At 48.9% G+C, this 16,254-nt stretch overlaps 1 protein-coding gene across 20 annotated transcripts in view; it reads right to left on the minus strand.

Moving 5' to 3' along the window:
* Positions 1–16,254, minus strand: part of RBFOX1 (RNA binding fox-1 homolog 1) — a gene marked incomplete at both ends in the record, with an annotated part of 929,893 nt that overhangs the window by 69,224 nt on the left and 844,415 nt on the right. For 14 of the 20 annotated variants that reach the window (XM_084251209.1, XM_084251197.1, XM_084251207.1 and 11 more), the window contains one exon: positions 5,495–5,575. The exons of the other annotated variants lie outside the window; for them this stretch is intronic. In XM_084251209.1, the coding sequence (XP_084107335.1) occupies positions 5,495–5,575 (81 nt within the window). The remainder of the gene's footprint in view (positions 1–5,494; positions 5,576–16,254) is intronic. 20 annotated transcript variants of the gene reach the window in all.

The raw sequence follows: 16,254 nt of genomic DNA on the forward strand, positions 1-16,254 counted from the left end.
AAATGACAAGATAGGAAACGTGTTTGCAACATCGAGGGGTTCCACAGGTTGTGCTTCCTAATGAGTGTTTTTTCTCAATGTGAATTAAAAATAAAATGAGAAAGATGCAGAAGAAAAATGGGGGTGTGTGGACCAGAAATTCACCAGAGGCGACATCCCCAGGACAATGGCAATAGACATGTGAAAGGTGGTGTCTCCCCTGGAGGAAGGAGAATGAAAGCTGCAGCAGGGGGCTGCTGTCTCCCACTCACCCACCTTGCAAAATTAAAAAGAGCAAAACACGCAGGTGCTGGTGAGAATGCAGGGATGCAAACACCAATCCCGCATCTGGGGGCCTGATGCATGAAGCACGGGTGTGCCAGGGCCGGCCAGGATGTGCACCCAGCTCTGGGCAGGGCTGGGCAGCTGTGGAAAGAGAATGGCCCCGTGAGCTGCAGGCCACAGGCGGCATGAAAGGATCCATGAGGTTTAATGGGCACAAGTCAAAATGTGGGATTAAGTGAAGCAAAATGGGATTCATATGTGTAGTGTGCACATGACACATACGTGTGCTTCCCGTTATAGCATCAAACTATGGGCGACCCCCACGGTGCGTGGGTCTGGCCTTCTTGGCGTATTATGGGAGAAAGATGGACGCACACCAAGTGTCATTATAGGTTGAGGGTCTGAGTTTAGGGATAAAGCTGGGATATTGTTACCACGTTCTTCTATGTGTGTGTTTGTGTGTGTGTGTGTGTGTGTGCAGGTTGCCTGATTATAGCAAGCACATGTTACTCTTGTAAATTTAAAATCTATCAGTCAAATTTTAAAGAAAATGAAACAAAGCTGGCAACATTTACCTGCTTCTGGAAACATCGACTCCATATGGAAGGAAGGATCAGCGATAGTTACTTTGGTTAATCTAAGCTCAAACATGGAACCGATGTTTACCTCTTGATATTTGAGCTAATAAAAATGGAAGTCATGTTTTAATTTGGAAGAGAAGTGATATGTTCTTTATCTTCCTATTTCTGCCCGGAGCTGTTTGGATATTGAACATTTGCTGTGTGCAAACAGTGCTGACAATAATACAGCTGGTGCCTCTCCCCCCACGAGGAGCCTGCAGCCCTGACCAAGGTGGAGGGCAGAGAGCAACACCCTCAATGCCCACTTCCATCAAGCCTCCCTGCTACTCAAACACAATGTCAACTAATTAATTAAAATTATTTTTCGATGAATAGAATCATCGGACTTCGCTTAATTCGGTTGATTAAAAACTAACATTGTAAGACAAAAAATATCAATGTTAAATACTTTGCATCTGGTACAAGGGCATCTTATCTAAATCTCTGGGGTTCTGTCATGACTTCATTTACGTTCATAGAAAGAGCGGTTGAGGAGGACCTGTGAGCGGGTGGGGTGAGGTGCTGGGTTCCGACATGAACGAGGGTTCACACCAGGGTAGAGTCAGGAGATGAGGAGGAAGAACCGTCAGTGGGTGTCAGATGGAGTCTCTGGGTTTGGGCTGTGAGGTCCTGAGAGAAATCCCTTTTCTGCAGGCTTTCACGTCCTGGTTACGTTATTAGGATGGTGCACACGAGGGGCAGGAAGAAAACCATTATGCAAAAATGCATCTTAAAAAACAGATAACTTCAGTAGGAATTATTTTCATTACAGACTAATTCAGCAGGGTTCCTTTCAAAACCATCTCCCCTACTGCATTTAAGGGTGTTATTTACAGATGATTAGCTATTTGGCTAGGCGGAGGGGCAATTTAAGTCTCAAACATCCAAGGCCAGTTAAAGATCCGTGAAAAAAAAAAAAAAAAAAGAAAGAGAAGCTCAGGAATAATTATGGAAGTCAGTAAACACACAGGCTCCTATTTCCAAAAGTGCAGTTTTTACACACCTTTCTTCAGGAGCATAACTGCTAGATAAAAATGACAAATGCACACATTTTCAAGTTAAATAAGCAGATGTGCCCTAACGGCTTGCTGAGAAGCCAGGGAGCCTCAGCTTTTAGGTGGAAAGCCGGATTCTTAGAAGAAAGCGGCTGCACCACTGACCTCCAGGACAAGACACGTGGCTCTCGGCCTCATACGTCAGACCTGGTGGGACAAAAAGAACTCAGGTCACTGCTCATATGTTGCTAGCATGTGTGTGTGTGCATGTGTGCACGGTTGTGTGCATGGCTGTGTGTGCATGCATGTGTGTGCAGGATCATGCACATGCATGTGCATACGCGTGCACTTAGGTGTGTGTGTCCAAGGTGGCATGCATATGTGAGTATTTGCAGACGTGAAGGCACACACACCCATGCACACACAGGTGAGAATATGCACACACATGCACACATACGCATTTATGCGTGCATCTGTGTGGCTGTGTGTGCGTGCATGTGTGTGCCCAAATGACTCTCTATGTGCTGGCCAAATCGTTTCTACAAAATGGACTGTGACTTTTACTGGAATAGACGCCTTCATCGGGAAGAGAATGTTCCAAAGAAGCCAGCTAACTGGGAACAGCCTGGTCCACAAGGGCATTGCTGACTTCGGGAACTAAAGGAGAAAGGAAGTCTCAGCGATGTGTGTCAGGGAGCAGCGGGGAGCTTTTCCCCTTGGTGCCCCTGCACCATCCCAGTCCGGCCACCCGAGTGGAGAAGAGGTGGTTACAAAATACAGATGGAGCGTGCCTGTCTGAATACCCACCGCCGAAGGGGTCGACACGTGAAGATGCTTATTGTTAAGAAACTCGTTTGGGTTGTTTGTTTGTTTTTTTTTTAATTATTATGGGGTAGTAGGATTAGCAATTAGTGGTCTTGTTTAAAACTACTTTATACAAGGACATTTATTTATTTTTAATACTTTCTGGAAAATTGCTATCAACTAAGTGCCCAACAGTGGGGGGAGAGTGTAAAATAAAACATCGTTAAACCACATACTATTAGGAGTCCATTAACATATTTTTATAAGGCACACGTGACATGATCATAAGTGAAAATAATAGAATGACAAATGTGTAGGTAATATGACTGATGATGCAATTTAAAAATGAAAGGTGTTGGATACACGTTATACAGTGACTATAATTATTATAAATTTTTACTCCTCAACATTGAAACAAACGGACAACGCTAACAGTGAAGGGATAGTTCTGTTTTGTATTTTCAATAATAAAATGGAGAGTTTAGATGAGAGACCAGCATCCTTTTTTCTGTACCAGCCAAATCATCGATATCTCAGGCTTAGCAAGTCACCTAGGTCCTTAGCACTTATCAGCGTTGTTTTGTTTTTTTAATCCTGTGAAAATCTTAGGCACATTGTTAGCTCACAAGTCAAAAAAAAAAACAAAAAAAAACAAAAAAAAACAAAAAAAAACAAAAAACAGGCTGCTGGGCCTCCCTGGTGGCGCAGTGGGCTGAGAGCCACATTGTGAGGCTGTCCGCAGCTTCTGCAGCGTGGGTTCGATTCCCGGCCAGCCAGGGAGATTCCCACATGGCGTGGCAGACCTCTCCTGTCGCACCCGCTGCTCCCCTCAGCAGTGTCTTCGGTCCGTCTGCCTGTTCTGCTCCCCGCTTTGTCTCTGGTGAATTCCCTCACCCTCCCGCGCCTCTGACTGCACCCCAGTTCTTGTATAAATAAATCAATCTTAAAAAAAACAAAAAAACAAAAACAAAAAAAAAACAGGCTGCCGTTGCTGGCCAATCCATATGAAGGCTCGCAACTCCCAGGGCTGGTGTCTGCGACCCTCGCTGACCTTGGTAGCATCACAAGAGCCACACCAACCCACGCTAGCTCTTTCTATGGGATTAATTTGCTTTGTTCCCTTCTACAACGAAATCTGAAGTAGAGCTCGGAGACCCGATGGCAGAGACTCCCAGCCCAAGATGGTAGCCGCTAGCCCCACATGACCGATCTCAGTAACAAGTTACTAAAATCAAATAAGATCTTTAAAGCTGTGGTGTCTCCCTCGTGGGGGCACGTGCGCTGGACAGCATGGACACAAGACATTTCATCCAGATTGGCCTCGGGGAGGGGGGCAGTTAGAGAAAATAGCAAAAAGATTCTCTGGATCTCGACACTAAGGGGTGTGAGTGTATCAGCACCCCTTTGGGAAACAGTATTTCCAGAAAAGAAGCAAGGATGGGCACGTGGAAGGAGATGAGATTCATAGTCCAGCGGAGCCGGAAGGGCAGTCAGAGGACACCCCAGGTCCAGAGGCGAGCCCACCAAAGATGGGAGCGTGGTCCTGGGAGAATCCCCCCTCGCAGCCCCCCAGCCACTTGCTCAGCTGCAAAGCAAATAGCGTCGTACCTACCTGGTGCAGAATTTGAGAGGATTGAGCAGGGTCAAGCATGTGAACTTGGGTCATGAATCCTACTGGAAGGCCCCGACCATGACCCAAACGGCATGGTCTTCATGACGCTAGAAGGCACCACAGCTTGCCCGAGCGGACAGGGGTGGGCTGCTCGGGGTCACAGAGAGCGCCCTGCATCCACCCATGTCCGCACTGCGCTGAGAGGATGCTCTTGGGCAGTGCAACAGGCTGCCCCACAGCTGCAGCCTCCAGGGCCCTGCAGATTTCCCTTCATCTCCCATCACTGGGGCTCTGGCCCCCCTGAGCCCACAGCGATGAGTTAGGCTCATTCCAGCCGTAGGCTCTGGGGAGCCAGATGCCTGCTCTGCACGTGGGGAGGACCCGCCTCTGCTTCTCACCCTCTCAATCACCAGGAGCCGGCAGCCTGGGCTCCAACCCTTCTCCAGCCAGTCCAGAAGCTGTCCACTTGCCCCCAGACCCCCCAGACTCACTTCTGAACTCTGATCCCAATAGGGGCCCATGTGGAGCTACAGAGGGGTCACAGGGTGGACAGACCTGGTGTGGCACAGGAGGCAAGGGTTGGGGTGAGGAGGGGCGGACAGCCAGTTCTCGGCCGTCCACCCTATCCCTCCACCCCCAGCGCCCTGGACTGTCCACCCCAGCTCTTGTGGCCTGTCCCAGATGCGGGCCTGATGCCCCGGCACCAGCTGCTCTCTTCATATCTGCTGAAGCGCCTCTGCGTGATGCCCACCGCCCGGGGAAGTGGCAGCCCCATTCTCCTCCTGCCCAGCAGCACAGCCGGGCGGACAAACCACCCACCCGGCTGGCCGCTCCGGAGCAGGGAGAAGAGTGTGCGCCAGAGGGCCTGCGGGGGACACGGGGTGATTTCCGCCCTGGCCCCCCACGCTGGGGCCGAGGCGGAGGCAGGCCGCGCCCCGGTGTCTCTGCCCCCCCCTCCCGCCCAGGTCCCGTGCACGCCCGTCCTGACACGAGTGACGAACAATGGCGGGGACACCTGGGAGCATTCGCACGTGATGAGCCGAGGGGGTGGGTGCTAAGGCAACGGGGGGACAGACATGCACGTGGGGGCCGACGTCACCGCAGAGCCACGAGGGGGCGGGGAGGACTCACATGGCAGGGAAGGTGATGGGACTCAGATTTATGTCACAAAACAAAAAGAGGCCACGGCAGCGGCTTACTTGCGGAAGTATATACAAGAGAACTGGGGGCAGTGTACACGGAGGATCCCTCCTGGTTTGCCTGACATAACAGCACCGTGCCTACGAAAGAGAGAGAGACAGATGGTGTCTGGTCTGGGAACAGCCACCGAGCGAGAGAAAAGAAAATACAGCCACACCCCAAAGCCGTGCCGGGACCCCCGAGCACCCCCTGCCTCAGCCAAGGGGAGCCGCGACCCCGGGAAGCCCACCCCAGCCCTCCCAGGGCTCCTCGTGGCTTCCGCGGGGTGCGCGCCCTGGGGAGGGGTGTCTGGTGGTCTGGGGCCCTGGTCAGCGGGGGCAGCAGCCGGGCACACGCGCGGGATGCACGAGCAGCGAGCACGAGACGCCTGCCTCCCTGGCACTGCTGGCCGTGTGAGCTCCTGGTCACTGTGCCTCTCTGTGCCTTGGGTGCCCATCTGGAAGGGGGGCTGCGCATACCTACCTGCCGGCAGGGCGGGCAATGTGAGTGGGAGTCATGGTGAGCAGGTGCACCGGTGTGTGTGGAGCACACTTGTCCTTCCCCCCAACTCGAGTCTTTCTGAGTCAGTTGAGAGGAAGAACAGGAGCAAGGCAGGGAAGAGGAGGTGCGGCCTTAGCTGCGGGGACCTGGCCTGGACGGGCCCTGGACTCGGAGAGACCGCCTGGGACTCCTGAGCTTCTCCTGCTCTCTTCCCTGAGGCTCTCAGCTCGCCAGCTGGAGAGGCGGCCGTGCACCGCAGGGGCCACCGTCCCCCCGATGAGAGCAAAGGGCGCTTATCCCAGCAAAATGGAGTTTTGCAGGGGGAAGAGGGTGGAGTCCTGAGCCAGCCCCTCCACCAACGACACGTGCTGCAGGATGGCCAAGGTCAGGGACCTTCAGGCATCCACTCTGCTCTCCTGCAGCTGTGAAGCTCAAAGTCCAAGAGTGTGCAAAGACTCGGGAGGAGGTTGAAGCCCATGACTGATGATGGAAAGGGGTCCTGGGGTCCCTGCTTGCATCACTCACTGGTTCATGCTGGGAGCAGAGACCTCCCCTCATACCTGAGACCCGCCTAGGCAGAGGCTCTCAGCCTCCCCCTGGCCTTTCCTGTCTCTCCAGGACCAACTCAAGTGCAGTCAGAGCCCCCAGAACGAGCAGGGGGTTCACAACACATGATGTTGTTAAGTGACAATTATCTCTCCTGCACTAGAAAACCAGACAAGCGTCCGTCCACCAGTTCTGTGTCACCTCCTCTCCACCACCATTCAGGTACCGAGTCCAGAGAGATGGCTCACAAGACATGGACAAATTCCACTCTGCCCTCTGCTCCTCGTGCTTCTCCAGATTCCCTACATGATGTCCAGGCAAAATAAGGGCTCCAGGCCTCCCTAGTGGGGCAGGGGTTAAATTCTCAGCACTATGAAGCTATTGGCAGCCACTGCAGCCTGAGTTCAGTACCTGGCTAGGGAGCTACCCACATGGCACAGCAGACCTGTCTCCCCACTGCTCCCCTCAGTAGCTGATTTCAGTAGATCTGCCTAGTCTGCTCCCTGCTCTTTCTGGTGAATCCTCTCACCCACTGCACCTCTGGTCTACACCCCAATTCTTGTATACATAAATAAATAAAAATAAATATTTTTTTAAAAAGGATTCCCTGATGATCCCTAAGCCAGCTTAGACTTCCCCAGCTCCTGGTGTCCCAGCTCTACCAGCCTCTGACCGTGGACAGAAGTGTGGTCTGAAGGGATGTTCCCTTGTTACTCCCTGTCCTTGTCACAGTTACCCCATATCCCATGCTTATCGCCACAGAAGAGCCCCTTCCCCACTTCCTCCCACAAAAGCCAAGACAAGGGTGCAATTAATTGCCCTGCCCTTGGAAATGAATATATTAAGAGTCTGAACAGAACTGAACCACAATCAACCTTTGCCAAGCAGATCCTTCTTTCTACTTCACTTAAAAATAATTTATCACAACATATGAGACTTCACAGGGGCTGGTTTCTCCTCGGGAGATGTTTCCACTTTGGCAGATAACAGGCATCGTATGGGGATTAACAGCAAACACAGCCAGTCCAGATTATGGGGTGGTGTCTGACATCACCCCAGCAGGCAGGACCTCCCTGCCTGGCTTTGTCAAGGACACCCATTGGGCCTTTGCCGTGGACATCCATCTGCTTTGGCTCATTGCTGGAAATCTTAGCGAGAAACTAGCGTTTCTACTAGAGACATGGAGAGTGACTGAATCAGAATGTTCCAGAAAAGGACCCAGGCACGTGAATGGCAAATTGCCCTACTGGTTTAACAGCACTTTTGAAATGAGATGTGAAGGACCTCGGGGCGTCTAGGCTTCAATAGAAAGATAGTATAATTATTGCAAAAGCATATCCAAAAGGACATCTCAGCTTTGTGCAGCTAGAACCTTCTGGCTAATTTTCAACAACCTCCATGTAATTTGCAGAATTCTACGAGCCACAGAACAGACTCCCTCTAGAAAGCGAAGGCCTGGCGGGGTACAACAAAGCTCTCCGCATTTTCTAATGCTGCAGATTCTGAGAAACTAGACTGAAATCACTTCTTCGAATGCCCTCTTAGGAGCAAAAGCAAAACCAAAATTGACCTTTATCAAGCACCATCCTCAAGACAGGACTCAGTTTTATTTTACCTAAAAACATCCTCCAACTTCATGTGCAAAGTACTTATTGGATGTTCTCTCAGCACTTTGCGGCCTGTTCTTTAAGGGAGGCTTTGAATTAAACAAAACAAAGTGGCAGAAGAGAACACCACGGCCTGCACCCCCCTTTTTGGATGGGGTGAGAACGGTGATTGCTTAAAACAGTAAATTAAACAGAGACCGAGGTTCCCCCAAGGCGCTTTTCCAGACAGTGCCCACCTTGCTTCTGGATGAGTCACCTGCCCGCATCTCCTACCTGCCCATCACCTGCCGCCCACCAGCCAGGCGCCTTCCCAGCACTCAGCTCCTTAGGACTCCAGATGCCAACTGCCTCCAGCTGATCCACCCCCCCCCATTCCTTCCCCAGGACATATCACTTATCAATTTCAATATCATCCTGTCCTATTAGCCTGCAGTCCTCAGAGTCATTCCACAGTGTCCAGGCAGAGGTGGAGGACAGGAGGGGTCTCTGCTGCCCTGCTCTGTCCATTAGGCTAAAACATATGAAATGGAACCTTTTCATGTCAGACAGAGTGGGAGGAAGCAATTCATGCGGGTCGACTTCTTAAATGCCCCCCACCTCCCTTCTGTGTCATCTACAAGTCACCTCCTCTTTCGCTAGCCCTCAGGAGTTAATTACTGCCTCTTCTATGCTCCTATCTCACTTGAAAAAAATCTCCCTAGCGGATCTTTTGTCATGCTGTATTACAATTTTTATTTACATATTGGTCTTCTTAGTACAGAGAATCCCACTGGGTCAGAGTCAAATCACACTCATCTTTTTATCCCCAGCCCCCTAGCAAAACACCAGGCCTTCAGAGGGATGAGGCATAGGCTTGAATTATTACATGATTTATAGACTTCTCCATTTCTATTTTCTTTGCTAAAAAGGTTGCATCTAACCAACCTTCTTGAAGGTTCTCCCTGTCCCTGGTTTGTAGCTGGAATTTGCATGCCTAAAGTTCACGTCTAGCTACCAGCGAGAGTTCTGTGATTCATCTATGTCCTGGTCTTTTCTGATTTGTTGAAGATGGACCCTGTGGTTTGTTTAACAGTCATCCATTTCCTAGGGTGCCGATGGTGTATCAGCAGCTGGCCTGTCAGGCCCCCTCTCTAGGGGGTCTGCCCAAAGGCTGTTTCCCCAAAGCTGGTGAGATGTCCACATGGCCAGTCTCCAGCAAGACTTGGGGTACTCCAGCAGGGAGAGGGCAAGGCAGGGCCAGTGTCTCAGGCTTGGCCTCCCAAAACTTTCTGCTCACCTGGAGACACCCCACAGTCTGGGGGATCATTCCTGTACCCTCGAGGGGACAGCAGATGCCTAGAAGGGGATATTCCTACCCTAGACAGGAAGGAGAAAGCACCTCAACATTTTAGTCTGCAGTCAACCATAGTGAGGAAGCTGAACCCATGCCAGAGCCAGATGCAGTTTCTCTGCTCCCCACCACGCACAGGGTGTCTCTTGTCCTAGGAGGTGCCACCTTCCCCGAGATGGTTCTGGACTGCACTCTGGCTTCCCACCTAGAGTCTGTTTTGCCTCCCCCGGCCATTGTCAGCTGCCTCTGCTCTTCTAGACTGGGCTGTGATGCGTCTGCCCCAAGGTGCTCCCATTTGTAGTCATGTCTTACTTCCTTGCACCTGTGGGTCCAGAGACCTTGGCTAAGAGGCAGGAAGCAACTGAAGAGGGTAGGGGAGCTCTCTGATTAGCAGCCACCTTCCACATTCAAGAAATAAAATTAGCATGGAGACAGGGGACTGGAGAAGAGCAAGGCTGTCTCACCATATCCCTTTCTAGTCTAGACTCAAACAGGTGCGGCTCCAAGCCCGTCCAGTGCTGAGTGACTAGGCTGTCATTAAATGACTTTATAATGAAAAATATATATGTCAAAGAGACATCCAACTCCAGGCAGCTCACTTCATTAGCTCCAAAATTAAGAGTTGCTAAGGAATTTGAGGAATGCTCCTGAGTGTTGAAATGCAAAAATACAAGGACACAAAGAATAACCACAAGGAGACCTTCCATGATATTTAAGTCAGTGGGAAGGAGGAGCATGTACTGTGTGCGGGTGGTGTGTGTCCAGTGCTGTCTGTCCCCCCACCCCCTCCACAAAACTGTGTGAGATCCCTTGCGGCACTTGAAAACAGATCCCTTTGCTGGGGGTGCTGCTTTCCTGCTGTCACTTCACCCAGAGCCTGGAAAGAAGCTGAGCAGGCAAAGGGGAGCCAGCCCAGGCAGCAGGGTGGGGATACCTCCCGGGTGGGGCTCCCTCCCTCTGAGGCTAGAGCAGAGCAGGGAAGAGCAAGGGCTGCAACTGTTATCAACCAGCGTGGGCATTCTTTGGCATCTCCCACGTGCCAGGTGCAGTGTGGGTGCTGGGAGCACCTGCCCAACCTCTCTGAAAGCCAAAAGGCTGTGACTCTGGTGCTCACACACTCATCATCAAGGACACACGAACCCAAGGAAGAAAGGCAGCGTTCTGGACATCCTCCCTAAGCCTCAGACTCCATGGCTAGTTACTTTGCTTGCTGAGACCAATATAATTTAAAAGTAATTTTGGAACAGCTTTTAACCACTATGCACATTATGACTTCAGCACAATGTTCATCCCATGTGTCTGCTACATATTACAGTCATGCGGGAAACACACACTCATAAGAGTGACCAACACTGGACATAACACTTTGATTTTATAAAAAAAAAAAAAAAAAGAAGGAAATGTTTGGCAATATTTAACAAAGAATGCTTATAATGGCCCTCCCCCAGAAGGTCAGATAGTCTTAGTACTATTTCATAAATTTAAAAAAAAGGCACAGAAATGCTACATCATTTATGCAAAATCTTATCATCCATCAGAGGCTAAGTCCAGTGAGAGTCCAGTTACCTGGATCCAAGTCCTCATTCACCTATCAATGACCGCCCTGCTTCCACAATTGTAGAGCGATCTTTTTTTAAAGCTTTTAATGACATTTTTTTAAAATGTTGGTTATAATGAAAAGAACACACGCTGAGCCAGTGAGGCATGGACAGTCACAGAAAAGAGAGCCCCAGACTTGCAATGCCCCGGGCCTCATACCCACTGGCATCACCAGAATCACCCAGCTGACGCGATGAACACGATGCATGGGCCCCACTCTCTGTGTTTCTGACTCAGTATGTCAAGGTGGAGCCTGAGAACTTGCATTTTCACCTTATCTTCCTATTCTCCAAATCTCAATGCCTTGGGGTCTCCCCTCATTAAACTCAAGGTTTTCCAGGTACCCGGCACCCTGAGTCTCCTGGGAAGAATGTTCAATGGTGCTTCTTCCCATACCCTGTCCCTGCGCAGTGTAGGCCAGAAATCTGCGTTACTAACTAGCACCCCAGGAGGTTGATTCTGTGGCCCCCAGGACATGCATGGGTCATCCAGCCCAAGGTCAACCCCAGATATTCAGGAGAAAAGTCAAACTGGCTCAATGTATCTGGTTGGAGGACCTCTGTGGGCAAAGAAGTAGAAATCGCTTAATTTTATTCCTACCATTTTGTACACTGACAGGTTTTGCCTTTGCTTTGTCGTTTTTCCAACCCAAAGAATAATTCGCCTCGCTTCCTAGCTATTCTGTCCAACTCCCGGAGGGAGGCTGATGAGTGAGGTGCAGCAGGTCACCAACTGCATGATCCTAGGTGGTCACTCTGGGTTTCCCAGCCAAAAGGTGACCTTGCCTACAGCTCCAGTCTAAATTGCGCCCCCTCCAAATTCATATACACTGAAGTTCCAAGCACTTTGGAATGTGACTAGCTGGAGACAGGACCTTTAAAGAGGTCATGAAGTCCAAATGAGGCCATTAGGGTGGATCTTAATGCCATGCGGCTGATGTCAAGTTAAGAGATGAGGACACACACAGACAAAGAGAGAAAACTGTGTGTGGACCAAGGAGAAGACAGCCATCAAGTCAAGGACAGAGCCCTCAGAAGAAAGCCTGCCAACACCTTAATGTCAGACTTGCAGCATCCTGAACGGTGAGACAGTAAGTCCCTGGGGCTTAAGTCCCCCAGTCTGTGCTGCTTTGCTAAGGAAGCCCTAGCAGACTAGTCTATCTACCTACCTACCTTGCAATGCACCTGGCCCGTGAGACTCTATACCTGAGGATCCCCTACTATACAGCACACACATCAAACTGTTAACTGTACAGGCTGGGAGGTTGCCTGTGGTCCAAGTCAATGGAGATTCCTGCTTCCAATGGACACATCTGCTCAGACCCCAACAGGCTGTGGACATTTTTGCAGCTACACCTTTTTTAACAGATACAGGCACTGAGCTAATCCATGTAGAGATATTTTCACAGCTAATACCTAATGCTTGTATACATGCCTGAAGGGCGAGCTTCTCTGAAGAGTTATGGTAGAGTTTTAAGTACAGAAGTATTTCCATGTAGGCACAGATGTTGCAGGGAAATGTTGTATGTATATTTAATTCTCATAAATCAAATCCTGTTTTAATTGTACCAGGGGATTTCCATATTTAAAGGAGCCCTGAAGTGAATCTGTCCAGAGTGTAAATAATCCTTCACTCCAATTTATTTTGTAAGTTTTGATTTCCATAATATTTTAAAAGAAATGCATCATCTCTTGTTTTTTTTTTTTTCTTTTCTTTTCTTTTTTTTTTTTTATTTCAACATTATTTCAGGTTGCACGAAAAAGTCGGGAGAATGCCGCAAAGACTGTATGGCTTTCTCCCTGAATATTTGTGGTGGAAAATAATGAATGATTCATTTGAATTCTTCTCTTCCTCTCTTGCCTCCAAAATGTAGGCCACTAGTGACTTTTACAGAAAATATCCATGGGACTCAATATAATAATAAACATGTCAGCAGTCACAATCACAAAAATGCTTGCTGAATACCTGCCGAGTGCCGGCAAGTGTGCCCAGCATTTAATGTGGACCCTCCTTATGCTGAGGGGCTCTGAAGACAGGCTGTTTCATGCTGATGTAAAAGACGGGGCACTGACACCCAGAGGGTCTCAGAATCTTGACCAATGTCACAATGATAGAAATCTCATGGGGCTGACCACAATCAAACCCCCAGCCCTCCCCACCCCCACCTGGACTCCTGGACCCATGGTTTTAAGGAAATTGAGTCAGGCCAGGCCAACTACAGGCTCTTGGCTAAATGTAGTCCACACCTTTTCCTTCTATCATCTGTGAGCTAAGAAGGGTTTTAACATGTTTGCTTGGTTGAGAAAATCAATCGAAGAAGATTTGGTGGCAAGTGAAAATGGCATAAAATTCAGCATTCATAATGGATAAATAAAGCTGTACTGGAAGAGGGCCACTGACTGGGGGAAGATTCCTCACAGTTGCTTTTGTGCTGGAGCAACAGAGGTGAGTGGTTATGGCCTGAAAATACTAATATATTCATCATGTGGACCTAAGCAGAAAACGCTTTTTGAGCCCTGTTCGGATGCTCCCTTTGTGTTTGGAACAATACTGGGATATTGTGATTTATAACAAACAACATGTATTCAGACTTCATCCCATTTCTGATCAGAGCTCCTGAGGCCTTTGGGACTTTCTGAGTCTTAGAGCCATAAAGGTGTCTTTCGTTATGTAAATGAGGTGACTTCTGGACCCCACAGGGATGGGGGCTGGTTGCCAGGAGAACCAACCTTAGGATAAAAGAGTTGGAACTTCCAGTCTCCCCTCAGGCCACGTGGGAGGAGAGAGAGGTGGGAGGTTGAATCACTCACCACCTGGGGCTGGGTTCATCAGTCACGCCTTTGTAATGAAGCTTCCATCAAGGTGACAGTGTTGGGAGAGCTGGGGTGGTTAGACCCCTGCAGGTGCAGGAAGAGCGAGCACCTGCAGAGGGTGGTGGAGCTCCCACCTCATCCCACATACCTGTCCTGGGCATCTCCTGGGCATCCTTTCCTAATAAACCAGCACGCTGGTCAGTGAAAGAGTCCTCTGAGTTCTGAGATGTTCCAGCAAGGGAACCAAACCCAGGAAAGGAGACCTGGGAACCCATGATTGACAGTCTACCAGGGCAGGAGGAACAACCTGGCCTGTAACTGGTGTCTGAAGTGGGCGGAGACTGGGGGCGGGGCAGTTATTGAAGAACTGAACTGGGCACAGTTCTCTGGGTGGGTGGTATCAGAACTGGGCACAGGGACCCTTTGTAACTACTGACAGAATAGTGCTAGCCCATCCTCACGAAGCTGTGGGTAAATACTTCAGAAGGTATCATTTTATCGGTCAAAGTTTTATTTCATTTTGTTCAAAACCAGCCACCAGAATATCTTAAAGATGCGGCCTTTGCAATGGCAGTCAATGCTTTCTTTTTCAGTCATTGTTGTTCAGGACAATGAAACAAGAAACATTATCTAGAGGGTATTGGTGGAAGGTCAACAGTTCAGCCACAACAAAAACAACGAGAAGATAGGGTGTCAGTGTGCAGGTCGGGGTCACCCCAAATTCAAAGGCACAGTGAATCTGGGGACCCTTTAAAATGCAGATTCTTATCTAGTGGGTCTGGTTCAGGGCCTGAGCCTACATTTGTGATAAACTCCAGGGGACGCTTTTACTGCTAACAACGGTAAATACTGGGGGCTTCACAGCCACTGAGATCCCCGCAGCATCTATCGAACTGCTCTGCTCTCCTGCCTTAGAAACGAACCTCGGCCTCTTTGCATCATGCCCAAACTTGGGCTCTTGTCAAGGGTGATGCCTGCGTGTGAGTTGATTACAAGTGCTTGGAATGATAAGTATCTGTTCAGCTAAGCCAAATCCAAGGAGTCTGTGGTTGACTCTGGCAGCAACACCTGATTCTCCCAGGGCAAACATGTGGGCTAGCAGCTCCTGATGGGTTTAAGAACCTTCGATAGGACTGTAAATCCAACCAAGGAAGTCTTTGGGCAGAAAGAATCTTCTGTAGATAAGAAAATCCCATCATCAAGATGGAGAAAGATGTGGAGGAAGGAAATAGAGAATCCTGAGCTCTTAGGGTCTCAGAGCCTGGGCCTCAGAATCTTTGAAACTTAGTTATGTTTTCTGTCATCTGTGTTTCTTCATATTTGGGCAGGTCATTTAACAACACCCAGACCTCAGTTTTTACATGTGTAAAATCAGGACAAAAATCTACTTTCTCAAGTAATGTTTGAAGGGTTAGAACTATTACATGAAAGCCTTTGCAAATAGACAATGAACAAGTGATCTTAACAGCAATAATGATCCTCAATTAGTCATCTCATTACTATTCCATCCCCACTAACAGGAATCTCAAGATGTGGCACCTGGGATCACCATCCCTATCAAGAAACAACTTGGTAGCGACTAAACTGATTTGTTTTCCCACGAAGGCAATGCTTAGATAACAGAGTTGATGGAAGCCACTTTAAGATTGAGGATTAATAGCAGACATTTAAACTTGAGAGGTTTAGTGTCTGGCTTCTCATGACGCGGCCCTGTGGGTTTGGGTCAGGCTCCAACATGGCAGGGGCACTCAGGGCTGGGGGTAGGGGGCATCACTCTTCCTGTAGTGAGATGTGCCCCCAAAATTGCACATTTCACTGATTTATCTCACATTCTGCTCCTGGAGCTATCTGAATTTGTAGCCTCTGCTCAGAAGGAAAAAAAAAAAGACTGGAAATGACACTTGAACTCAAGTCAGTGGAATTTGCAAGTCTCTGCAAAGAACCCAGCTTTCCCTCATTGTCTCTCATTTTTTTAGGGATAAAGATCTCAAACATGCTACCAGAATCTAGAGAATCTTCTAGAGAGTCTTCCCCAGGCCCTCTCTTAGAGTCCTCTTTAAGTGAGAGCTATATCTTAGGAATTGCAGGAAATATTTATGGAGTGAGGGGTAGAGGTTCTTCTTGAGTTTTCATCCTATCACAGATTAGGTTTAAATCCTGACCCCATTATTTTGGTGAGAGTAGAAAATATACTTCAAGGAGTAATCAGATAATCTGATATCTATAAATATGCTCCCGCCTCCGCCACATACACTCTATGGACTGAAAGCAAAGAGAATATTTCACCTGGTGAAAATTGTTTTCAAAACCTACAGAGAGCTAATATAGAGGGTTTCAATTTTTATAATGAAACAAACCCCAGAAACATACAAATGGATTCCCAT

Source organism: Talpa europaea (genome assembly GCF_964194135.1).
Source record: "Talpa europaea genome assembly, chromosome: 12".
NCBI lineage: Eukaryota > Metazoa > Chordata > Mammalia > Eulipotyphla > Talpidae > Talpa > Talpa europaea.